Genomic DNA, 27841 nt, shown 5'->3' with positions numbered 1-27841 from the left:
GCGTGTACAGATGTGCTTCACGCGTGCCATCCAGGGCTTGGTCCGCCTCGCCACTACTCGGTCTTTCGCGGCACGGCGCGGCATTAGACTAGCTGTGCGATGCGACATCTTTTCATCCGGCATAGGGTGCATTAGTTGATTCGTAGTAGCAGCCATGTTTATTCCTCGCTATTTGTTAGCGATACGTATGAAGTTTATAAGTACTGTACAGTGGTTGTTGCAATGGAACACACGCTCACAAAGAGGCAGGGTAGTGACACAATGTCACGAGCCTTCAGAGCTGAATGGGAATTGCAATATTTTTTCAAAGAGAAGGATGAAAATTCTCAATGTCTATTATGCAGTCGCATACTCGCCGGGCCCCGCAAATTTGCAATAGAATGGCATTATCACACCACACACAAAGATCTTAATGATTTAGTTGGGTTGATAGATCAAACAAGTTGGCGGAATTAAGAAGACGTAGTGTTATGCAGTGAGACGGGCCGAACGTGAGTACCACTTACAAATCTTTGTGTTTCTGATGTTTGTATTTCTACATATTTGTCATTAGAATTCGAATTTAGAGTTCACTCAATTTTTGTTTCATTTTTTTAGCCTGCAACCGATGTAGCGACCTGTCTTTAAGAGCAGGCTACAAAATAGCGCTCAAAATTGCAAGAGCGAATAAGCCTTTCAGTGATGGTGATTTCATTAAGGAATGTATTGTTGAGACGGAGGAACTCTTGACGCCACTGAAAGTAAAGAAGTTTAGTGAAATTAGTCTTTCCAGACAGACAATAGCTCGCTGCATAGCTGGTATGGCAGCGGATGTCTACAGGCAGTTAATTGATAGTGCCTGCAAGTTTATTGCATTCTCTATTGCTTTGGACGAGTCAACCGACATTTCGGACACAGCACAACTAGCGATTGATGTTGGTGGAGTCGACACAAATTTGCATGTGATGGAAGAACTGTTAGATTTAGTACCAATGAAACACACAACGAGGGGTACCGACTTGCCAAAAGCAGTTGAAGAGGCAGTTGAAGCCGTTGGCCTGAATTGGAAAATGTTAGTTTCAGTCACCACGGATGGAGCGCCAGCAATTCGAGGTGCTCAAAATGGGCTTGTAGCATTGTTGATAAAAAAACTAGGACGATCGACAGAAGATTTGTACGGAATTCATTGTTTTGTACACCAAGAAGCTCTTTGTGCTAAGTATGCAAATTTGGAGCACGTGATGAAGTTGGTAGTCACCATAGTACATTTTTTGAAGTCGCATGTCTTAGTACACCGTCAGTTTCAACAATTTCTCATGGAACTGAACGAAGAGTACGGAGATATTATTTACCACTGGGAAGTATGTTGGTTAAGTTAAGGATTGTGCCTCGAAAGATTTTTCAATTTAAGACTTGCTATTGTTGAGTTCCTGAAGGAAAAAGGAAAGGCAGAGCCAAAATTAGAAGATCCAAAATGGATTGCAGACCTTGCCTTTTTAGTTGATCTGACTGCACACTTGAACGCTCTCAATAAGACTTTGCAAGGTGAGTAGCAGCTTATTTCTAATCTGATGGAAAAAGTGGATGCATTTAATAAGAAACTCGCATTGTGGAAGGAACAACTCATAAAAATGAATACCGCCCATTGCCCTACGCTCTCTAAAGTCAGAGAGAATGCAACTTCTGACGAATTCGTTTCTGTGTTGGAGGAACTACAGGCACAATTTTCTAAACGTTTTCAGGACACTGCCAGTCTGACATCTGTTTTTGAAATATTTTCTAGACCCTTTGCCATTTCAGTTGAAAGTACTCCACTGCATTTGCAAATGGAATTGATTGATCTGCAGTGTAATACCCGTTTAAAGGACAAATTTTTTTACGTAAAAACTGTCCAGGAATTTTACTACGGTTTTCCTCGGGAAGAGTTTCCCCATCTCCACAATGAGGCTGCAAAAGCTATATCAGTGTTTGGATCAACATACGTGTGTGAAAGGTTTATTTCGATTATGAAACTAAATAAGTCAGGCAATCTGAGTGACGAAAATATGAGAAACTGTCTGCGTTTGTCCGTGTACCGTCAGTTTGTGCCGGATATGTACTTTATTATGTCTACAATGAACCAAAAATAATTAAATTAATGGTGATAATTTTGTTGTATTTGTCATATGTTTTGTTGAGAATTGTAGTTATTACAAATTTTGTACAGTAGTTCCAGAATATAAAATTTGATGTTTCACATGTAGTTGGAATCATTTATTCCACATCATACTGCATGCTGTAGACTACTTTCAAGTCTGTTTCTATATCTCAGCTTAAATGTTGTAAGAATTTTACATGTGACGATGTGAGAAGCACAATATTATTGGTGTAATGCAGTTTCAAACCCAGCGTTATTGTTATTTTTCTGTAGGAGTATGAACAGCCAACAAAGATTCAGTGTTGCTCAACATGATGTATTGTACAGAGCTTAATATTATCAAAAGTCGTAATATGAAACTAAGCCACATGCTAGCAGGGCGGTGTTCCTTAAGTGAATGCACTATCGCGTGCGGCATGCTCGTAGTTCCACGTATGCGCGCGCAGTCAGCTGGTGTGGTAGTGGCGGACGTGTGATGTCAGAAGGGAGCAATCCGACGCATGTAAAAGCTCGGCATGCGTGCATGCACACGTGCCACGTTCTTGGCCGTCTCTGCTCCAAATGAAAAATTTAGCATAGGTTTTGCCATCTTGGTGTTCAAGATTTGGTTGTTTATAGAGTCTTCTCTTGCAATAGAATGAATGGTGGTCTGCAAAGTTTATACACATTCAAATTCCATGGCCACTATCACATCAGGGCACTACAGCCCGACTGCCAGTTGGCAGCTTCTGGAGACGTGTGTGTGTGTGTGTGTGTGTGTGTGTGTGTGTGTGTGTGTGTGTGTGTGTGTGTTTTCTACATCTGAATAAGGACACACTATCCTGTTTCATGTTGTTACTCCATCCAGGATTTCCCACTGTTCGCGTACATTCTTAAAACTGTAACTTTCAAATATGCATTTATTTCATTTTATTTTCACGAGTTATTTTTTTGTTTTTCTTTCAGCTATGATTCTTATAAACAACAGTTGGAAGTGAAAACACACAAACTCTCACTTCTGCAGAACCAGTTGGAACATACTGCCCATCACCGCCTGATGCAAGAAATTGAACAAATCAAAGCTGACATAAGTAAGTTTTTATCTACAACAATCTTTGATTTCTTCATTGGTGTGGAGTAAATACATAATTGAAACTGTGTTAGCAGTTTGTTGTTTCCAATTTCTGTGAACATACAACCGAAGGCAAGATACTAAGCCAAGATAAGTTTTTCTTTTGTTCTGTCTGCCATAGCATTCCAAAACACAGCAGCTTATGAGAAATATCACATACAGAATTTAATATTTGTGCCCTGTTGCCAGACAGTAGAAGCTTGTTGTTGACAAAATCAAATTTATTGATAGTGAGGAGGAGAAAGCAGTGGCATTACAGGCAGAAAAGGTGGTGACAGCAAAATGTTAAAGCTGATACAATGCTGAGATGAATGGAATTGAAATCCCCCCCCCCCCCCCCCCCCCAAAAAAAAAAAAAAGGCAGCTAAGTGCCCACAATATACAGCATGTAAAAAAGCCATGTATAAATATTGACAGAATTGTTAGAGAAGGTAAAGGAAACACGTTTGTTACATGAACAAATGTCAACAGGTACACTGCTACCCAACTAGGGTCCTTGAAAGGCTTGGCTCTAGACTTCTTGTGGGCCATTGTTTACAGTAGTTTGACCGCTTCCTATGCAACACATTGATATTGGAATCTCAATTGCAACATAATTACATCTTACTGTTAGGAATGGTCTTAAACGTCTAGCAGTGTTCACATCCATTTGTAAACAATTATGTAGTTCTATGTTGCATTTACATGAAAGTTACTACTAATATTTACAGGTTCTTCATGACTGATTACACTCTGGCTTAGCCGATGACATGCATTTCATTTATGGAGAGACAACAGTCAAGAAGTAAAGTGTCTGTATGCAGAAAGTCTTTTAAGAAGGAGACACCAAATCATTTCACTTTCCAAAGACATGATGGCTGTCTTCGTTAAACAGGATCCGTGAGACCAGAAAGATGTGTGAACTGTTCGGTTTGAGGAAGCTGTGTTATAGCGAATTGAGAACCACCCCAGTGCCAGCAAATGCTTCATAGCCAAGTAACTAAATACCTACAGCTCCAAAGTTGTAACATCCTGCACAAGACACGCATGCATTAATTCAAATATGAGGGTGTATCAGTTGATGACTTCACGTAATGTGTGGAATTCTCCAATGGTATCACAATACCAAGCCTGACTTCCATATGTGTATCTTGCTTACTGATGAGGCAGCCTTCACAGTGGAAATAATATTCAGCAGCCATAACAACCATATCTGGACATTGGAAAACCCTAAGCCAACTTGTGTGTATGGTCATCAACAGAGATTTACCTTAAATATTTGTGCTGGTATTGTTCACGGCTATCTAATTGGGCAGTATCTTCTGCAAAAAACATGCGATGAAGGAAATAACTAAGTATTTTTCCACAAAGTACTGCTGTAAGTGTTGAAGAAAGTCCCTCATTCAAGGATTAGGATGTATTGACCTATAGGCTGATGACTTTCCCTAGTGCTAATTATACCAACACCATCCCTGTCTTAAAAGTGTTGTTTATGATGATTATGGTTCCAGCATGACATGGTCTTATCACATTTTACCAATGATGTGAAGGAACATTTAGACAGTGTTTTCCCTCAGTTGTTGGATTGGTAGGACTGGAACACTACCACGGCCAACATGCTCCCTGCCACACCCCTGTGTACTTTGTTTTATGGGAGATGTGTTCGGTGTACAAGACAGTGGCAGACACCCCAGAAGAGTTGAGTGCCCATTTGGCTGAAGCCATTATTCATGAAACACCTGATTGTTTTGAGCTTGTCAGACATCATTAGCATGCAGATTCCAGTTGTGCTTTAACATAAGTAGATGACAACTCTAATATTAATCACATCACAGTTTCAACACTGTCCCTGAACATCACTAGAGTTAAAACCATCATGGACCTGCAGCAGGGAAAGAGTACAGTTGTCGCATTTTTAAGTGGAGGAGTGTGTTAAGATGATGAGATAGAATGCAGGAAAGAGAGAGACGGCACAGAGGAAACTGAGGGCAGAATAAGTGAAAATGGGGATGGGTTAGTGGGGGCTGAGGGATGGAGGATTATGTGATGGACATGTTGAGGACAACACATCTTTGGGTTGCAGAGAGAGATCCTTATGACATGGATTGTGAACAGCTGGTGAAGTCAAACATTTGATGCTCAGCAGTGTGTTTTGCCACTGTGTGGTCAACTCTGCTCTTGCCTACAGTCTGGTGGTGGCCATTCATTCAGATGGATAGTTCGTTGGTGGTCATGATTTTATACAAGGTGGAAAAAGTCACAACAGAGCTGGTATATATGTGTGAAAAAAATGGAGTAGGGTGTGTTGTAGGTGCATGTGATAGGGCTTGCACCAGGGTCTTTCACAAGGATATGACTCATGTCAAAAGGGGTTGGGAGTAGTTATGCTGTAAGGGTGGACCAGGATATTTCATAGATAGGGTGAGCAGCATAATACCACTCAGAGAGAGGTAGGGAAGATTTTTGGTTATTTATATATGTAATCAAAGCTCTGGTGAATAATGTGGGTAAGTTGTTCCAATTTGGGATGGAACTGGATAATCAGGAGGGTGATCCTTTGCTATCAGTTCATGGGTGTGGTTGGAAGATATGAGGCATAGTGGGTATAACACTGAAGATCCATTTGTGAACTAAGTTTGGAAGATAGTACCTTTTGGTACAGACATTAGTGGTAACTTCTGCACACAGGGCAATGGATTGCTTGTCACTTTATGTTGGTGGCCAGACTCAAGGATAGGGGTTTTTTTGTGCTGGAAAGTATTGCAGCTGTAAAAATTGAGGTACTCTTGTTAGTTGATGGAATCAATATGGAAAGAGGTTTTTATGGTACCATTGGAGAGCTGGAAGTTTCTCATCCTTAATTCTGTACCACTCTTGCCACCCTCTATTCCGTTGTTCCATCTATGCTGCCCCACTGTAATTGATGACAGATGCCTCACACACATTAAAAATTCCATACACCATCACCCTAATGTTTCAAAAATTATGCCCAGGAAATTGTCATTGATACACAGAAAATCATAAAAAATTCAATTTATTACATAGTTGTAATAAAATCTTATATAATATTTGCTTTTATTATCAACAATGATGACATTATACTGGGGAGGGGGATTATTATTGTTATTAAACCCTTTAGTTGATCAGAGGATAAAAAAAGAACCAAAATATACCTACCTTTTATTTGGGAGCATAACCTTGATTACTACAGCATAGATTCCTCAGCTTTTCTTACTGTGAGGCAGAAAAACTGCTTAAGTTCTTAAGACAAAAAATTATTTCCATCATAATATTGTACATTGTCTTTTACTTAAGCACGAACTTCATTATGACTGTTTCGATTCGATCTGAGGTCCAAATCTCAGGTACCAAGAACACTGTGATAATTTATTTATCTATGATATAAATAAGGAAAAATTAAATTTTCAGTGCATAAATAATAGACAAAGAATCAAAAGTACTATGAATAATTTTTCTGGTGGTCAGTTTAAAGGATTAATTTTGCATTATAATTCAGGCTTGAAATCATATAAACAAGTATACAAGACATGTATGTAGCATTGAGAGATGTCAGTACCTCTTACCTGATTCTAAAATACACACATCAAAAAACGTTTTGCATCACCCCGGTTCCCAGAACTCCTGAATACAGGTGTTGACTGTAGATATTGTATCACAGACACAGTCCCTTTGACTGTTCAGAGACGTCACGAAACCTGCCCAAAGATGTAAACAGGTCAGACAGCCGATCAGTTCCAGTCATTCCACCATGAAGGAGGTACACGGCCTGTATTGTGTGTAGTTTAACCATGCCTAGACAGTCAATACCACGGTTTGATTGTGTCCGCATTGTTACTTTGTGCCAGGAGGGACTCTTAACAAGGGAAGTGTCCAGGTGTCTCGGAGTGAATCAAAGCGATGTTAGGATGTACAGAGAAACAGGAATTGTTGATGATGTGCCTCGCTCAGGCCGCATAAGGGATGCAGTGGATGACTGCTACCTACGGATTATGGCTCGGAGGAACCCTGACAACAACGCCATGATGTTGGATAATGCTTACCATGCAGCCACAGGACATCGTGTTAAGACTCACTGTGTGCAATAGGCTGCATGATGCACAACTTCACTCCCAACGTCCGTGGCGAGGTCCATCTTTGCAACCACGGTACAGATTAGCCCAGTGGCATGCCGAATGGACTGCTCAGGGTTGGCATCACATTCTCTTCACCGAAGAGTGTCGCATATGTCTTCAACCAGACAATTGTTGGAGACGTGTTTGGAGGCAACCTGGTCAGGATGAAAGCCTTAGACACACTGTCCAGCAAGTGCAGCAAAGGTGGAGGTTCCCTGCTGTTTTGGGGTGGAATTATGTGTGGCCGACGTACACCGCTGGTGGTCATGGGAGGCACCGTAGCGGCTGTACGATACGTGACTGCCATCCTCCAACCTATAGTGCACCCATATTGGCAGCATACTGGCGAGGCATTCGTCTTCATGGACAACAATTTGCACCCCCATTGTGCACATCTTGTGAATGACTTCCTTCAGGATAACTACTTCGGTTGACTAGAGTGGCTAGCATGTTCTCCAGACATGAACCGTATGAAACATGCATGGGATAGATTGAAAAGGGCTGTTTATGGACGATGTGACCCATCAACCACTCTGAGGGATATATGCTTAATCGCTGTTGAGGAGTGGGACAATCTGGACCAACAGTGCCTTGACAAACTTGTGGATAGTATGCCACGACGAATCAATGCAAGAGGACGTACTACTGAGTATTAGAGGTATAGCAATTCTGGACCACCACCTCTGAAGGTCTCGTATGGTGGTACAAAATGCAGTATGTGGTTTTCATGAGCAATAAAAAGGGTGGAAATGATTTTATGTTGATCTCTATTTCAATTTTCTGTACAGGTTCTGGAAATCTTGGAACTGAGGTTGATGCAAAACTCTTTTTGATGAATAAATTGTGGTTGTTTTTGTGGTAAAGCTGCCTTTAACTGAATAATAAACTTTTCATTTTTCTACATTTTTAGCTTTTAGTGCAGGTTTATATTGTTAAGTTGCCATTATAATTTTGTAATACAAGTAAATGTACTGTTTCAGAGGAACTGGAGGAGAAAGTAGAAAAATGCAAGCAGATTGAGAAAGATGGAGCGAAAAAAGTGAAAGACCTCGAATATCAAGTGGAACATGCTAAAGAGGTTATAGAAAAGGAGAGGAAAAATGCAGAGAAAGATATGAATCGGCTTAAGACCAAATCGGAGGCAACCCAGGAGAAATGGCAAAAACTTCAACAGGTAAATTTACTACATCTGATGGTATTTCAGTATAATTTACACCATCAGTACTGTCACTGTTCATTATTGTGATGGTTTTAGTATTTAATTTATACTATATGCTCTAGCAGGGTGTATATGGCTCGGGAGATCCGCGAAAAACCCGGGAATTTTTTAGAATGCCGGGATTTTTCATTGTTTTTGATTTTAGTTAAAGTTTTGTAGGTTTGACGTGTAAGATCTGATACGCTGACAAAGAACTCTAGTCCACTACTGCTGAATAATACTGCAGCAATGAAACATAAATCAGAGAATAACACCAAAATAAAAGTTTAGTTGCATAGAAAATGGGTAATTTACACAATGCACAGACCAGAGTGCCGACACCGAAAAGTGTCAAAGGCTTTAGGTCGAAGATTATGCAGTACGTCCGTAACAACTAACATGCATTCGATGTGCGTGACGTCACAATTGTTTACATTTCTAACAGATCACCAGAAAATATTACGACTAGTGGCTTGAGATGCAGTACTTTCAAAGTAAATTTCCACGCAAGATGATTTATGTTACGTGTGAGAATGTGCAGTGCATTTCTTAAATCACAGGGCGTTATAACTCTCATTCAAAACGTAACACTTTGAGGATCAGCCATTTGAAAAATGTCGGGCCCAGAAGATAAGTCATTTATGCCACTATTTGAAATTTTACCGGCACATTTGTATTTGACATGACTTAACGTGTAACACGCGCTAAAAAAAGACAGAGCTTCAAGTTAGTTTGCATATTTAATGTTGTTCTTTCATAGATAAAAAATTATGCAATCGATGGCAAAAAGTGTAATTGACCTTCAAAAAAATGTGCATAATGTGTTACTGAGCAATGTCACAAATCTCTTCATGCCAGAACACTTCGACTTTTCTACGCAACTGATAATCATTTTGGCACGATTTTAATTGCCAAATTAGAGCCTGTTAGCAGGCCTGCGGACTTCCTATCATTGTAGGACTAATAACAGTGGATGCCAATAGACGAAGCAATTCTCGTTCGTACATACACTTCTACTTACGAGTTAACCAGTGTAGAAACGCACTTTGCTGAGTTGAGCGAGCTCAGCCTACCTTCGTAATGTACGCGCCGCGGCCTGTCTTGCTCGTAGGCCTCGTGCTCTGAATAAGTACCGTCATTCGCTAACGAGATCACGTGACATGAGCTATGACTGGCTGACAAAAGTGCATCGCTCAACGCAATCTCTATTTTAGAGTTTCAGAAGCTACCGTGCTGTAATTTGTGGAATTTGTGTATATACTTTCACAATATGAAAATAAACTCTGTTCGTATTGTCTCGCATCAAACATCTTTCCAAATGCGTTGTTTTTCCTGGATTTCGTTTCCTAAAGTGCTGGGACGTCCTCCGCCGGTATAAGACCTTTACGATTCAAAGGACTGATAGGTTTTACAGCTCCGAGGGAAAGTATACCGTTACTTAACACGGATGTATTTTCACCCGCTTTATACGTAATTTCATCCGGGAGAAATTGTGTTTTTAACCGTGAAATTCGGGGAAAATCCGGGAATTTTTTTTTCTTGTCCACGTAGACACCCTGTCTAGTTGTGCTAGATTGGTTGGCTAGGACACACAATACGGGGTTCCTTGGAATAGTAACAATACTTTCTATTTTTATCAAGACCTCACAAAGCACATGGAAGGGGTGAAGAAAATAGTTACTGTTCATCATTAAGTGAACTGCAAGTGACTTCTTGACATTACAAATCCCCCCCCCCCAGACAAGTGCACTGGATTTAAGAATGAATGCTGCACTTGAATATGAAGAAATTTTCTAAGATATGGAAGAATATCCATGTACTTTGATACCTATGTCATACCAACCAGTCTTTGTGTACTTCATGACTATCCCCCTCTTTGTCAGGCAAAAAGACAGTATCCACTGTCAGTCAAGTTGATGACACTAATCAGTCCCAACAAACCACTTAGGGTTAACCATTTTAAACTTGGAATTACAAAGCAGATGTGACAGTGAAAAGAATGAAAACATGCGTAAAACCTCATTTACATCTCACTAGAAGTGGAAGTTCAAAATCATCATTGCGCAAGGATGAAAACTGAAATAGATTGAACTTATCAACTTAAGCAGACTGCATGTAGGACACAGGTGCGACCTATTCTTGAATACTGCTAGAGTGTCTGGACTCCGTACAAGCTTGGATTGAAGGAAGACATCGGAGCAGTTTGGAGGCGAGCTACTAGATTTGTACCAGTAGTTTCGAACAAATCGTGTCACGGAGATGCTTTGGGAACTCAAATGGGAATACCTGGAGGGAAGATTATATTCTTTTCAAGAAACACTATTGAGAAAGTTTAGAGAACCGGCATTTGAAGCAGACTGCAGAAAGATTCTTCTGTCACCAATACATGTTGCATGTAAGGACCACGAAGATAAGACATGAGACATAATGGCTCATACGGAAGCATACAGATGGTCGTTTTTCCCTCGCTTTGTTTGCGAGTGGAACAGGAAAGGAAATGACAAGTACTGTTACAGAGCACCCTCTGCCAGGCACTGTTTGGTGGCTTGCAGAGTGTCGATGTAAATGTATCAGAGAACCATTCTGTTATTTGTGGCATGGTTAGGGAAACTCCAGAAAATCTGAATAAAGATCACATTACAGGGATCTTATGTGCATCTCATTCCTAATGAATATACAGGAAGATTCAGCTGTCCCTACTCCTATGGGTTTTACACAACCCACAATGCCTTCAGAAACCATGCACAAGATTTTCATAGTCTCTTCCTCACTATGCACTAAGTATTAGTGCTACAGAAAAAGTGAACAGGATCTTGTTGTAGGAAATTGTGTGTAGTTAAATTTTTTACTGGGATATGTTTTAACTAGAGGCCATGTTTTGAGGGTGTTTTTTTTAAGGATACAAAAATTACGATCGGATGCATTTTTCTTGAAGAACTCGAAAACTGTGGCTGAATAGTTTGCATGAAGTGAGTGAGAGAATGTGAAAGTCTCTCACATGGTTTTTGAAGGCATTGTGGGTCGCATAAATCCAATAGGTAGCATGTGCGATATTTTAAAGAACTTCGTGGTACAAGGCTTAAATTTAAGATAAATATATAGTTTTCTTCTTCATATTAAAACGTTTATCCAACTGTGCATGGAAAGAGAAGAGATGATGTTACGAGGTCTACTTTTTAAGTTTACACAAATATAGTGAAATAAAAACATTTTTTGGTACAAATCATTTTGTTTTTTCTTTAGACTACTTGCCTTTAAGTTTTACACACTTTTGCATGTGTTCGAACTAATTTTAGGACTTTTTTTCTCATTCTAATGTTTTTGCCTCAAAAATACTGTTTTGAGAGGATTCAACATCTTGTTGCATTGATAAAAATCACTGCCTATGCAATTTTTGTTGTACATAAATGAAGAAATGGAAGTTAAGGAGTAAATAAGGTGAATGTAAGCAGTTACGCATTATGTAAGAATTCAGAATCTTGTGGCGGTAACATTAAATAAAAAGGTCTCGGGTGTGCAACTGCGTCAAGTAATTAAAATTACATGAGCTTATTCTGTTCTACATTAATTCATTGTTTTTCACTGTCAAATGTTCATTTATTTGACAAGCTTTGAGAAAGCTGTCATCGTCGTAATGAAAGCTATGACATTTTTGTTTGTTCTTTGTGTTTCATGCTCTCAGGGGCTTAGCATTTGTTTTCGAATTGTGAGGATATTATGAAACTATATGAAAAAAATCTCAATCTAAAGGTGTGCTGTGCTCCAGTGAAGTGCTTGGCTGTTGGGGTGGAACAGTCATTAGTGGGCAACCTCTGGGGAAACTGCCACCTCTCAGTTGTATAAAGCTTACCTAGGCAAGTGGTCCTCTGTCAGGGTGGACCTTTAGTTCCCTACCTGCTCATGTCATCAAGATGGAACCCTGAAAATGTTCTCCTCCATGTCCGTGGAATGGATGGGCTGCTGATATGTACCACCACCCAGTTTAAGAAGAGGGCTTGTGCAGTTAGTCCTCTGTACTCAGAAATTAACAGAATGCATGCTGCTAGTCAGAACATGTTTCTAATAGTTGAAAAGAAAGAGAGGAGCTTTGAAATAGTTTCACCTTTGTATATTCAAAAAGGTTTAAATGTCATTGCTGCCACTTTATAAAATCTGTCAGTTGATTGCACAATGGGATGCCATTGATAGAAACTTCTAGTTCCCAACAAGTAAAGAACCTCCAGGAAGCTCAATGCCTCAGGGAATATGCAATCGAAACTGAGCTATGCAACACCTTAAACTGCAGCAAAGGTATTGGGATGTGCAGAGATCTGGTGGACATCGCCGAAGAAGAATCGACAGTTGAGTGGACCCAAGAAGATATTGTTGATGAATGGGCCCGAGAAGGTTTTGATAGTGTACAGAATATCATGAGAAGGGTGGCTGGGGATCTGTGAAATCCGACTCTGTTATTCTCAATTTTAAAAACTCTCATACCATGAAAAGGCAGGTTTCTTTGCTTAAGCATGGGCCCTATGTCCCCAATGTACTGTTTGAAATGCTAGCCCTCTGGGCACACCACTTTCTGTTGTATAGAAGCCACTTGTGGTAAATGTGATAAAGTCCGCTGACGGAGTCATTTGTTCATACCCTTTCAAGTATGTGAATTGCTCTGGGAATCACCCTACCTGGAGTAGGGACTGCAGCATGTATCTCGAAGAACAGGAGGTACAAGAACTTAAAACAAAGAAACACATCACATATGGTGAGGCAAAAAAGATGTGTAGGGCCATGTGCCCCAACATTCACTACCTCCTTTGCTTCAGCTCTTCAAAAGTGCGCGTGGAAAGCCAGTGCTGCTACACAGAGGTTGCTAGTATGATGCTTGTGGCACACAGGTTACTGTGCGCCATATTTTTCTAGACTGTGTTTTATTTTCAGAGCAGAGAGCAGCAGCAGATTTGGCAACCAGTCTGTCCTCTATTTTAAATCATTCAAATGAGTTTGATTCGAGGCTTACGGTTTTGTGACATGTCCAGCTTATTTACTAAAATTTTAGGGAGATGTTCTTAAAGTATTAACAGTGTGACTGGCTCACTCACATTTTTTGTAAGTGGTCAGTCAGTTGCATTTCCCTGTGGCTTTACTTCAGCTCTTCTGTTGTTTTTCTTCTGTTTTAATCCTAGGTATAGTGCCTTAAAATGAGTGTGGTGAAGTGATTGTGTGTGTCAGTGTGAGACACTTACTCACTGCTAAAGTTACTGTGGTCAACAAAGAAAAGGTAAACCCACAGAACATGGGAACAGATTGTTATTGGAAATGTTTGCAAGTGTGTATGTCAGTATTAAGAAAATACCCAAGAAAGTATCTGTGCATGTCGGTATTATTTTAAGATGTGTTTTACAGTTATAACATTTCATCACTATATAATTGCATGTGCTGTGGAAACTTGAGCATAAACAGTGTCAGAAGTTTTCAACTTTGGATTGCATGAAACTGGAAGTGGTAATTTAGTCAGGTGTACTGTTAATGAAAATGGGCAGCAGCTAACTGCAGACTTGAAGTGACAGTTACTACTATCTCTTAACACCTATGATGAGATGCAGGTATTAGTCTCAAAAACAAATTTGCTGCTTGAAAGATAGTTTATATTAGTATTTGTTACATACTTGTTAATTTCCTGTTCTTGTGCAGAGTTAAATAACACTGCAAGCTACAATTCGTTCCGGCTCTTCATCTGATGCACTGACAACAATATATAGTGGTAAAGTCAAATGCTGCAACTGTAATACCTGCCACATGATTTAATTTTACTCTATGAGTCCTAAACTTACACAACTTTAAATTATATGCACTAACAAACATTGCCATATGCAAAAGAAGTGGCAGATCGAAAAAAAAATCCAGGAATTGACATGGGATCAAACCTGGTATCATCTGAACTGCATTCCAGGATGCAACCATTGAGCCGCTGCCTTATAATTACAAATTAACTTACATATGCATCCTGTTAGTCTTGTTCATCGATATTCAATTCAAGCACTTGTTTTGTCGTTAAAAATTAAATATGAGTTATGTAGTTACTGCTATTAGATTTTAGAGAACAGTTTTGAAAGACATGTTCAGTCTTTTTTGGCTGCTGTCAAACTCCATGTATTTAACTTTCCAGTGAAAATATTTTGAATTTTCGTTTCTTATTCTGCTGCTAAGTGTCTATAAAATTCCTTATACTAATCACATTATATGAGAGTCATCTCTTAGAAGTTTTTTGATGTCAGTTATTACCTATAATCATTACACACATTACTTATATAGATGATAATTTCTTCACCTTGGCTCATGGTTCTTTTAAACAAGAAGAGAAAAGAGAATAAAGAATAAGAAGGAAAAAGGTCGAGCTTCAGCAGTGATAGAATGGTGTATTCACATATTTACTTAACATTTTTTGTGTTAATAGCAATTTCTTTATTAATTATTTTAACTTAAATTTGAGCAAAACAAAACCATTGTTTTGTAATGCCACTAGACTGTAATCTTACAATTGCAGTGGACTTCAACTTGATCTGCAAAATTTCGTTGCTCATCTGAAGTCGTGTTCTCTATCAATCTAATGTCAGCTGCTTTATATAACCAGCCCTAAATGGTCTGTATTTGTAGAAGTGTTAGAAAAATTTATGAATTATTTTATTTTAGGATTATGAGACTTTAGAAATGGAAATTGGTGAACTGAAATCTTCACTGGAGACAAGCAAACAAGAACTGATAGATATTTCAGGAGAAATAACAAAACTTGAAGAGGCACATCAGGCACTTGAGTCTGAGTTAAAGTCAGTTAAGGTGAGTGGAAGAAGCTATCAATGGTTTCACTCTTTGTATACTCATTCCTGTGTGGTTCAGAGTACATGCATGTCATGATAGACTGTTATTCTGTTAATATATGCTCAGTAATCCCTCCTCCCCTGCCCATGGTTTGATGTGGCCCACTACAAATTCCTCTCCTTTGTCAGCCTTTCCATCTCAGGGTAGTACTTGCAGTCTGCATCCTCAATTGTTTCCTAAATGTATTCCCTCTTTCTTCCCCTACAGAGTTTTCCCTCTACAGCTTCCTCTAGTACCATGGAAGTTATTCCCTCATGTCTTAACAGATGTTGTCATTCTGTCCCTTCTTCTTGTCAGTATCTTCCATGCATTCCTTTCATTGCTAATTCTGTGGAGAATCTCCTTATTCCTTACCTTATCAGTCTACCTAATTTTCAACATTCTTTTGTAGCACTGTATCTCAAATGCTCTGAGTCTCTTCTGTTCCAGTTTTCCCACAGTCTTTGTTTTACTACCATACAATGCTGTGCACCAACATATATTTCCAGAGTGTCATCCTCAAATTAAGGCCTATGTTTGATACTAGTAGACTTCTCTTTGCCAGGAATGCCCTTTTGGCAGTGCTAGTCTGAGCTTGATGCCCTTCTTGCTCTGTCCGTCGTTGGTTATTTTGCTGCCTAGGTAGCAGAATTCTTTAACTTCATCTGCTTCATGACCATCAATCCTGTTAAGTTTCTCACTATTCTCATTTCTGCAACTTCTCATTACTTTCATCGATTCACTCTGTCGATATTCTGTATTCATTAGATTGTTCATTCCATTCAGCATATTGTGTAATTCTTCTTCACCTTCACTCAGGATAGCGATGTCATCAGCAAATTGTATCAATGACATCCTTTCACTTTGAATTTTAATTCCACTCCTGAACCTTCCTTTATGTTTCCATCATTGCTTCTTCAATGAGCAGATTGAACAGTAGGGGGGAAATACCATAGTCCTGTCTTATGCTCTTTCTAATCTGAGCGTTTCGTTCTTGGTGTGGATGATATTTTTCCAAAAGTCTGATGGTATGTCACCAGACTAATACATTCTACACTCTTACATGGATAGTTGTTTTGTTGCCACTTCCCCCAATGATTCTAGAAATTCTGATGGAATGTTATCTATCCCTTCTACCTTATTTGATCCTAAGTCCTTCAAAGCTCTCTTAAATTCTGATTCTAATACTGGATCCTCTCTCTTCTAAATGGTTTCCTGTCTCTTCTTCTATCACATCAGACAAATCTGCCCCCTCATAGAGGCCTTCAGTGTACTCTTTCCACCTATCCTCTCTCTACTCTGCATTTAACAGTGGAATTCCTGTTGCACTCCTAATGTTACCACCCTTTCTTTTAATTTCACTGAAGGTTGTTCTGGATTTTCGTCTCTGCTGAGTCAGTCCTTCCGACAATCATGTCTCTTTCGATTTCTTCACATTTTTATGCAGCCATTTCATTTTAGCTTACCATTCTTTTCCTATTTATTTCATTCCTCAGCGACTTGTATTTCTATATTCCTGAATTTCCCTGAACTTTTTTGTAATTTCTTCTTTCATCCATCAACTGAAGTATTTCTTCTGTTACCTGTGGTTTCTTCACCGTTACCTTCATTGTACGTATGTTTTTCTTTCCAACTTCTGTGATTGGCCTTTCTAGAGATGTCCACTCCTCTTCAACTGTACTGCCTACTGAGCTATTCCTTATTGCTGTATCTATAGCCTTAGAGAACTTAAACAGTATCTTGTCATTCCTTAGTACTTCTGTATCCCACTTCTTTGCGTATTGATTCTTCCTGACTAATGTCTTAAACTTCAGCCTACTCTTCATCACTACTGTATTGTGATCTGAGTCTGTATCTGCTCCTGGGTACGCCTTACAATCCAGTATCTGATTTCGGAATCTGTGTGACCATGATATAATCTAACTTAAATCTTCCTTTACCACCCTTTCTTTTCCAAGTATACCACCTCCTCTTGTGATTTTTCAACAGAGTATTCGCTATTACTCTCTGAAATTTATTACAGAATTCAATTGGTGTCTCTCCCTACAACTGCATTCTAGCCCCCATGACTAGCAGCTTTTCATCTCCCATTACATACTACATTACCCTTTCAGTATATCCTCATATTCTCTCTCTCTCTCTCTCTCTCTCTCTCTCTCTCTCTCTCTCTCTCTCTCTCTCTCCATTTCGCTTCGCTGACACCTATTGTATCTATATTGAGCCTTTGAATTTTCAGTTTTAGATTTTCTAGCTTCTCTAGCACATTCTTGCTTCTGATGTTCGACACCCAACTTGTTGACTGTTCAATCTTTTTCTCAAGGTCACCTCCCCCTTGACAGTGCACTCCCGGAGATCCAAGTGGGGGACTTTTCCAAAATATTTTGCCAATGGAGAGATCATCATGACAATTTTTCAATTACAGGCCATATGTCCTGTGGATACACATTGTGTGCCTTTAATGCAATGGTTTCCATTGTCTTCTGCATCCTCATGCCATTGATCATTGCTGATTCTTCCACCTTGAGGAGCAGTTTCCCATCCCAAGGGCAAGAGTGTGCCCTGAACCTCTGTCTGCTCCTCTGCCCTCCTTGATGAGGCCATTGACAGAATGAGGCTGACGTCTTATGCCGAAAGTCATCAGCCTCCAATGCTGATTATTAATCAAAAGTTAAGCTGTGGTGGATTTTGAACCAGGGACCAAGGACGTTTTGATTACTAATCAAAGACCGTACCCCTGGGATAGTCCATATCAATTCAGGCAGCCTAGGAAAAAATCTTACCTTCATAGTCTCGGATGTTGTTGGATTTAGCATATGTTAAAATGAGAGAACACACAGATTTTTGTTTCCTCCAAAAGAATTTCTGCTCCGAGATATGGCCCTCCAAAGATGACGCTGCGCATACAATTTTGAAGATGTGAATTTTGGACATAATTGTAAAATGCTGTATCTCTGAAACAGTTCTAGTGACCTTTTTTTGAAAGATAATTGCTTTTTGATTACATAAATCCTCAATTTGGACTTACCTGTCAAAGTTCTTTTACTATAGCGTTTTGAACCTTTTTATAATTTATGGAATTTTCATTTCCCCCCCCCCCCCCCCCCCCCCCCCCTTCAAAAATGCCAATCCTTAAAGTTTTGATTTTTTTCTGTTGATTAGTTCCATATAGTTCTGCATTTCCTGAAAAGGAGAGCTTCCACTTTTAAGTTGAACAGGTTTTATAAACAATTGAAATTTTTGCCGTACATAAAATCTGTTTTATTACCACATAAGAGACTCATAAAAATCAAAACCTAGACTTATTTAACATAATTTTAGTTTTGAAAGATGAGTGAGAGACTCATTTTCCAAGCATTGTAAAGGGTTCCAAAATGTATGTGAAAGGTCCAAACACTTAAAGGTTTCAGTTTATATAACTTCTGTGCACTCTTGTACTGAAATTAGCCAGTCAATGAACCAAAAATACGTTCCACTGATTCAGTATCTTCCTTTGCTGTAGAATGATGCCTTCCTGTTGAACCAATGGGAACTGGAGCACTTACAGTCTTCAAAACATTGTGAACAGAAAGTGAGCACTGATGGCATTGTTGTTGTCCTTCAGCTGTAAACCTATATCCAGCAACCGGTCCATGTGGTAGCATAAAGTACCCTACAATTTCGTTTAACTCATAACTGGTGTCCATGATCTCTGCAATCCACACCACAAACATCCCCCTTCTCAGGTTGTGAATCTGAATATTATCCTGCTGTTTCTGAGGTGTTGGCCTACCGACGAAATTTCTTCTATCTTGCTCTTTAAAGTGCCTGCAATATGAGTTCGCTCATCGCTTTAGTCCAAAAAAAGTGTCTTGTGAATTTCTTTCATAGGAGTAGTTCGTTCGGACCATTCTTCTTTTCTCTGCTCACGGAATTCTTCGATTTCCTCTTTGGACAAAAGAATGAGGACTGTGGATGTGTAAGATTTCATGACTCTCGTAAAATCCCCAGCGTTCTGAATCACAGCTGTATTTGGTGTGGAAAGATTATGTTTTGTAGCGTGGTGCTTCAGCAGGCCTCCTACCCCATCACAAGGCCCCTTCCCATGAGCAGTAGCACTGTATGCCCAGTCAGTTGGCACAAGCGACTTAATTCAAACAGCTGGTAAAAGATTTTTAAAATGACTAGGAGCACCATCAGAAATAATGATCTTCTTCTCTGCTCCTGTTTGCAGTTGAAGAATTTTGTGCATTGTTAGCAAAGCCTTTGCTGAGTCATGCCCTGTGTCATCACTTATAACTGCAACACTTGTCATTTTGATTTGAAAATATGTCACTCCTGTAAAAATTGAAACCTGGTCATTACTCCAATGATAACCTTGTACTTCTTGTGGTAGAATTACAGACCAGGTCTCAGCAAAATCATGGTGAAGCACCAAACATAGTTCTTCAGCCTGTACATACCCTTTCACTTCTGCAATGTTTTGTCATTGCAATTTCTTCAGATGCTGGTGTGTTACTGCTTTCAGTGAGCATTTACCAAGTTCATCAATGAAACTGTCAAAGGCAACACTTTTCTTAATTTGTTTATTTTCCTCTCATGTCACATAAGTAATTTCTGCAGAGTTCTCTGCTACGTCTTCCAGGCCAAGTGTCTGTAAAGACAGTCCTCCCTTTATAGGACAGTCACCACATTCTTGAAGCCGACAAGTCTCTCGCTTTGTCGCAGGACTACGGATGACTTCACACGCTCAACCAAGGTGTCATATGTCATGTGCTCTAGTAAGTTCTTCAAAGTTACCACACAAAGTTCAAAATTCATGCAGTACACACACAGACACCTGTTGGTGGGTGTGGAACTACCCACTTAGGTCATAGTGCATAAAATTTCTATCTTCCAATATGTGAAGTTGTACAGTTGCTCTTATAAACTGCAAAAGTTTCTTTAATACTGCGAGTAATGTACCTCTTCACTTTCACAACTTTTTGACCTTCAACTGTTACAGTTATAGTGTCTTTTTTTGTTGGCACTCTGGCAAGAACAGTCCCATTTATCTTCCATATAAAATGACTGCACTATTTGAACTTGAGCTGCTGCTACAGGATGATCATAATAGGGATCTGGTCTTCCATAGACTCCTTTTACAGACTTCATATTTCTTGATTTGTCTACCATGTGCTTTGATATTGATGGAACTTGGTTCAAAATTGTTTCCTTTGAAAATGTCTGTGGATAATAGTTAAAACTTGGACCTTTTCACTGTAGAATGCACAATATTCAGCAGCTGAATTGATATTTGTGAAAAATTCCTTGCAAGAGTGCTTTAGTTCATTTTCTTCTGAAGATGGAATTTGTACTTTGAAGATGTGGTCAGTTTTGCTGTAGTGTATTCATCCATAGCTTTAGTAATTTCTCTGTGCTTTCTTGATGCATAGAGCTTATGACTCGACTTCTGACCACGGTTTCTTAACAAGACTAACACCTACCTCTGTAGTTGACTGATTCAGGGTATTTATTTCTTCCACCATTGATGCAAAATCTGCATCATCTACACCATGGAGGCTTCACCTTGTTCAGATACTACAATTGTTGTTGTTCTGTCAAAACATTTAGAACACAGAAAGTCATCACTGGAAACATTTTCACGTTGAAACAGTCTTCAAATGAGAACACTTATTATCAACTTAAACAAAGTCTTTTTTGTCACTCTTTTATGGATATGCAAAGTCAGCACACTTCACTCTTCTGTGGCCGCAGTCAGAAGACATTTTGAACAGTCCTTTTCACAAAACATACTGCAACTATGTCAACTGGAAAATTCCTCACGTAAACACAGAACTCACTGGATGGTCTCAGATTTCTTAGAATCCTCTTTAGTAAACAAATTAGCATTGAACAGCTACAATACAGAAACTTGCAATGAATAACCATGACAAAAAACTGACAAGAAACAACAAAGTGTAAGAAATAACTGCCACAATGAAAGTGAAAAGAAACAACTGCAACAAAGACAGTAGAAATAAACGCTGTAACAAAGAAATTAATAAGAAACAACTTTAGTGAAGATATACATTTACCCTTGAAAGTTAAAAAAATGATTTTTTAAAATAAAACCTGTCCAACTTAAAAGTGGAAGCCCTCCTTTACAGAGAATATAGTACTACTTGGTGCTAATCAACAATAAAAGAACTTTGACAGATATGTCGAAACGAAGGGTATCGTTGTAATCATAACAAAAAACTCTACAAAAATCTAGAACTTTTACTTTGCAGTGTCATCTTTGGAGGCCTGTATCTCAGGGCAGGAATTTTTTTTGGAGAAAACAAAAAAATCTTTCTTTCTTACTTCAGAATTTTAACATGTGCTAAGTTCAATAACATCGGAGACCATGAAGGTAACTCCCATGCCTGAAGTGATATGGATTATGCCCCCTAGACCATGGGTTACAAGCCACATATCCTGTGGATACACACTGTGTCCCCTTAATGCTGTGGTTTCCATTGCATTCTGCATCCTCATGCTGTTGATCATTGCTGATTCTTCCACCTTTTAGTATCAGTTCATAGTATGTTGTGAAAGGAAAGTGGGAATGATGACATGCGATAGAATATTTTCACTCTTGTTTCCCTCTTTCTTTTTTTCCCCCCTCCTATGATAGAAGTTTTATCATTTTAAAATTAAAGGACTCATCTGTTGCTCTATTTCTGTAGCATAAAATGTTTCTGTATTCATTACTTGCCCCAGTCATTTATGATGAAAGTATTTACACATTTTAGGCTTTGTTTTTTGTGCTGCAGTTTGTGTAAGACATAAGTTCATGTTATTGCTACAGTTATTAAAATAACTTTTCCAGGAAGTTGTAACAGAGAAGAAGAATGCTCTCTCTGAAGTCAAAAAAGAAATCAGTCTTAAAAACAAAGATATTCAAGCATTGACTAAGCACAAGGCAGATCTTCAAAAGAAAGTTGGTGACTTGCAATTAAAAATAAAGAAGCTTGGTCTTGACAAAAAGAAGTATGAAACAGAAGCAACTGATAATGAGAAGCAGGTATTTGCATTCATTGCTTGATTATTTTTTCTGTAATTTTCATGTTCCATAAGTGTATTACATTCCATATGTCCAGTAGTTACTTACATGTTCTGTGGTGAGATAAAGAATGACATGATCAAAAGTAGAAACTTAGGAGTGAGGGGTGTTGAGAAAGCATGATGTACTTCTTGAGCTTTGTGGGCCAAATGGCTGTGTACCAGAATTTTTTGGTTAGTATAGCTATTCTCTTGGTTATTGCTCTTCAGATGCATTTTATACTAGTATTTTAATGAGTTAGATATGGATTCAAGAATTCTGACATCCTCTTGCTGCAATAAGCTTTATTTGTTTAAAACCATATGACATCTTTGTTTATAAGTCTGGCTACAAATATGAGGGTGTTTTGGGAAGTCTAGTAATTACCTTTTTTTTTTTTTTTTCCAAATAAAGAAACAGGAAGAAGTCACTTGTGGCCAAGCCTGTGAATAGCGTGGATGAGGAACAAATTTAGAGCCCATTTTTGCACTTTCACCATTGTTATCGCTGATGTGCAGGATGGTGCATTAGCCTGGTGAAAGAGCACTTTTTTTGTGCCAACCTTGGTTGTTTTTTTGTTAGTCAGCCAACGCAAGTTTCAGATGATCCAACAATGAATCATAAAGAGTACAGGTATGATTCTGCTTTTATCCAAGTGATCTATGAGGATTATTCCTTGGGAATCCCAAAAATAGTGGACATCACCTTACCAGCTGACAAAATGGTCTTGGCCTTCTTCAGTGCACTTTTCCCAGCCTTTTTCCATTGTATTGACTGCCATTTTGACTCTGGTGTGTAATGAAGGACCCAGGCTTCATCATCAGTCACAAATCGTTGCAAAAAGTCTTGCAGATTACAGTTAAACGTCGGCAGGCATTGTGTTGTAATGTTGTGCTGAGAGCACTTTCTGTCGACTGTGAGCAATTGCTGCACTCATCTTGCAGTCAGCTTCTTTGTAGTCAATTCTCCATGCACGACATAATGCACTTGATCAGTTGGGATGTGTACAGTCTCAGCACTCTCACGAAGTTTTATTTGGTGGTCTTGCAATTGTGGTAACCTCAGTTGGATGGACAGTGTGCGCTTTGTCTATGGTGCTTGTCCAACCGTGTATAAATTCATTAATTGAAAAGTAAATGGTCTTCAGTGATGGTGTTGAGTCTATGTGATCAAAACTCAAGTTTTCTGCGTTTTCAGTTGCAGATTAGACACTGAGCAATTCAGACGGCTGTCAACCAGGAACTGTACACTGTTGAAATTCCTTATACGATTCTTATAATAGTTAATTTTCCGACCATGAAGGCCCAATAAAGCATTCCATTCCTTCATGGGAATTTACTAGGCATAACCATACTCGTATAAACAGGCTTAAAATATTAATTTTGCCATAGAATGCTCGATACTTGCGGGCATTGGAGTAAATTTTTGATTGTTTTGAATGCCAGCCATGTTTACAGTGCCAGCTAGCCTTTCTTAATATTTCAGCATTGCATGTTGTGAACCGTTGAAAAATATTTCGCCATTGACATGTATAATTGTAACTTACTATAAATAAGATGATAAATGATGTACCAATGTACAAAACAAATAAAGAGTTTGTGAAAAGTAAGACAAGTTAGAAATAAAAACTACAAACCTTATACAGAATTTCCCAGGAGAATGGTCATTATTCAGGAACATGGCTGGGAGGTCAATCAAAGCAAAAAAATGTAGTAAACGTGAGCTCTTAACATGCATACCACAAGAGGTGTGTGCACTTTTTCAATAGAAACAGTGTGTTTTAGAGAAGCAAAGATGAACAAATGTTCATTGCTCTTAAGGTATGCATTTAAGAGCCCATTTTTAATAGACTATTTTTCTTTTACTGTTCCTGTCATATTTCTGAATATTGACCATTCCTTCTGAGACGCTCTTTATACCAGTCTAGAAGAGACGAAGATATCCAATACATTACTTGAAAACTAGCATTTACTATACAAAATTTTAACAGAAATGTTATCGTCATCTTGATAATATTCAGCTATCTTTTAATTTTACTAACCTTATCACATTGGTTTTATTGATGTCTCCAACACCGATACAATTTTTGTGCTCATAAATTATAACATTTTGATGTAACTCCAAGTGAGGACATTTCCCTGAACACACATGGCAAAATAATAAACCTGAAGATTATTCTTTTTGTGTTTCTTTTATTGTATGCACTTTAGTTTGAGGCCTTTTACTTTTTCACCTCTCATCTGATATAAAGCGTCTGCTGTTGATATTTTGGGAACTAGAAACAAGGAGGATTCAAGTATATAGCAGACTAATTAAGGCTTCTGCCCAAAAGTTAAACTCATTTTTGTTCCAAAGCTTCCATAGTAATAGAGCAGACTTTCTTGTGTGCACAACAGAAGGCAAGAGATGGCGATAGGCACACCAGATCTTCACTGTAATCCATAATAGGTGCTCAAATTCTACAAAGTGATGCAAGTAGTAATAACCAAAGGCACAGAACTGGGTGTGAATTGTAGAACATTTCTCAGCATTAATATATAAAATGTTGCTCTAAGTAGAATCTTTCTCTGCAGCGCAGAACTACAAATCAATTTTTGGCTGAATACATCGTACATCCAGAAAGCTTAGACTAAGTTTATTACAGGCTTATTAGTTACATCAGTAAAACAGCTACAGTAACAGCTTGAATTAACAGCTGTGCATTTGACCCGTCAGTTGTGAGCAGGCAGTGCTAAATAGTGGGGTCGTGAGAATAGTGTGTTAGCAGTGTTGTCACAGATGTTGTTTCACTGTAGTTTGTAAGCAAAGTGTTAGACATTCTCCAGAATGTTTTGAAAAGAAGAAAAGTGTGTGTAAAGTTTAGCGAACACACTTTGACTCCTGAACAAGAACGACACATGGAAACCTGCCAAAACTTGATTGAAATACAAAATGTGGGCAATTTGTTTCTGAGAAAAATCATCATGAATGAGTAGACTTAGTGTTAACAATACGAAACCTACCACAGAACAACAATGTAGAGGTTCAACGTTTTGACAAAATAACCAACATTCCGGCCAATGTGATGCAGAAGTTGAACATCCCAAGGAAGGTCTTTCACTGTTTCATATGGTTGTATGAAGGGTCTGTGTGTTGTACACAAGTGGGATGAGACTGTGTAGAACACGTGAAACATTAAAACCACTAACTTTTCTATAGTTTTTGTTGATCCAGTCTCAAAACTTTATGGACTGATGGGGTATCTTGTGGAATTATTGATGTGATAAGTCACAGGGAGGATGACCTCTTTCTGTGCTGTTTCTTGTATTTGATTGTGATTTGTTTGCTGGAGCATTAGTTTAGAATATTTGTTTATAGATTCCGCTTATGTTATCTAATAGTCAAGGTTTGTTGCAGGTTGCCAAGATTATTGAAGAAAATGAGTGGATTCCAGACGAAGAAAAATTTTTTGGCCAGCCTAAAGGTGCATATGATTACAATTCAATGGATATGAAACAAGCCTGTAAAACCATTAATACTTTAGAGGAGCGTAAAGAAGAATTAGGTCGTAGATTGAATATCCGTGCAATGAATATGCTTGATAAAGAAGAAGAGCAGGTAAAATTTGTTCTCATTATTGAAGTTACATTCAATACATAATTTTTCATAAATGACATATTTTTCCCACTCCTCACCAAGGGAGAAATTTTAAAGTTAGTAGGATTATCAAGCTTTAATATGACACAAACTTACTCTAACTCACTGAAAATTTGTGGCTGCTTAATTCAATTTGAGTTCCAAACAGAACTAAAATGTCAAGACTGTAATATAGCAAAACAAAATATCTCCATGAACATGTACTGCGTATGAAATATACTTCAAGGTAAAGTAATGTTTCCAGTTGTTTGCATGCTATGGAAGTATTTAAGATGGTTCTTTTCTTTCAAAAATTTTATTCTTATAATGTTCTTCTATGAAACAATGTAGGGGAGCCTATGCAGACTTGCATAAAATAGCGTATTTAACTGATTATAAGACAGTCTTTTGCCAGATTCATCATTCAAAAAATACAAGGTTGTCTTATATTCAGAGATCAAACTAGTGTTGCTGATGTCAACATTTTCACATTGTTTAACATAACAACGAAAATAATTTTTGGCAGTATAATGTAATTGGATAGATCAAAAATCTACTCGCCAAGTGGCGACAGGAGAACTAACACATAAAAAAGATTTTATATATGCAAGCTTTTGGAGCTAATAGCTGCTCCTTCCAGCAGAAGGGTTGAAGGGGAAGAAAGAGGTGTGAAGGAAAGAACTAGAGAGGTTTAGGAAAAGAGGTAGAAGTCTGAAAAATCATCCAGAACCCTGGGTCAGGGGAGACTTGGACATCGTTGGGGACTGCACTGAACAGGGTAATGTACAAGACAGTGATTATTGCTAAAACATAGTGCACGAGTTCATAAGGGTGACAAGCTAAGTGCATTGTATGTAACAGAAGTGGGAGGGGGATGGCGAGAAATAGACAGGTCAGAAAAATGAAAGATATAAAGAACTAAAATGGAGTGAAGAAAGGAGTAGTTACTGTGAAGAAATGCTGAGATGGAAGAAATTAACATCAGTTAACGCCAGGTGGGTGCTGAGAATCAAGGACTTGTAGTGCTAATTCCCTTGTGCAGAGTTCTGAGGAACTAGTGTCTGGGGGAAAATCCAGATGGTGCATGTGGTGAAACAGGCATCGAGGTCATGACTATCACATTGTAGAGCATGCTCTGCTTGTGTGTTGCTGGTATACACCCACAGCCTAAGCCCATTCATCGTAATTGATAAGTTAGTGGTAGTCATACTGATGCAAAAGGCCAAACCATAACAGTTCGTACCTGATACCATTTCACAGGTGGCTCTCCCTTTGACAGTACATGTTTTGCCAGTTACAGAGTAGATATAGGTGTTGGTAGGAGGGTCCATAAGGCAAGTCTTGCAGTGGGGATGGTCACAGGAGTAGAAGTGATAGTACAGAGAGATAGGAACATAGGATCTGAAGGGATATTGCAGACATTGGAAGGGCGCTGAAAAACTATTCTAGGTGTGGTGGACAAAATCTCAAACAGAATGGATCTCATTTCAGGGCATGACTTTAGAAAGTCATGGCCTTGTCGAAGTAGCTGATTAATGCATTCAAGACCAGGAGAATACTGAGTGATAAGTGGTGTGCTCTGAAGTTGTTTTTTGAAGGGATCAACAGTACCAGGACTGGATGTGATGGCCTGGGAAATCTGATTTTGAACTGGGCTGTTAAGAGTAATTATGTCCAGTGAAGGCTGAGGTGAGAGTGGTGGTGTATTGCTGGAAAGTGTCTGCATCTGAACAAATACATTTGTCCTGAATGCCGACGTTGTATGGGAGGGAATGTATGACACGGAAAGGATGGCAACTGGCTAAACGTA

The 27841-nt window shown here is 38.8% G+C and overlaps 1 protein-coding gene across 1 annotated transcript in view; it reads left to right on the top strand.

Moving 5' to 3' along the window:
* Positions 1 to 27841, top strand: part of LOC126483932 (structural maintenance of chromosomes protein 2) — a 152878-nt gene that overhangs the window by 112711 nt on the left and 12326 nt on the right. The window contains exons 15-19 of the mRNA XM_050107210.1: positions 3062 to 3186; positions 8320 to 8513; positions 15210 to 15353; positions 22204 to 22398; positions 25813 to 26013. Of these exons, the coding sequence (XP_049963167.1) occupies positions 3062 to 3186; positions 8320 to 8513; positions 15210 to 15353; positions 22204 to 22398; positions 25813 to 26013 (859 nt within the window). The remainder of the gene's footprint in view (positions 1 to 3061; positions 3187 to 8319; positions 8514 to 15209; positions 15354 to 22203; positions 22399 to 25812; positions 26014 to 27841) is intronic.

Source organism: Schistocerca serialis, chromosome 6, assembly GCF_023864345.2.
Source record: "Schistocerca serialis cubense isolate TAMUIC-IGC-003099 chromosome 6, iqSchSeri2.2, whole genome shotgun sequence".
Lineage (NCBI taxonomy): Eukaryota > Metazoa > Arthropoda > Insecta > Orthoptera > Acrididae > Schistocerca > Schistocerca serialis.
Note: the sequence above shows the minus strand (reverse complement) of the source record. Positions and strands in the feature narration are given on the sequence as shown.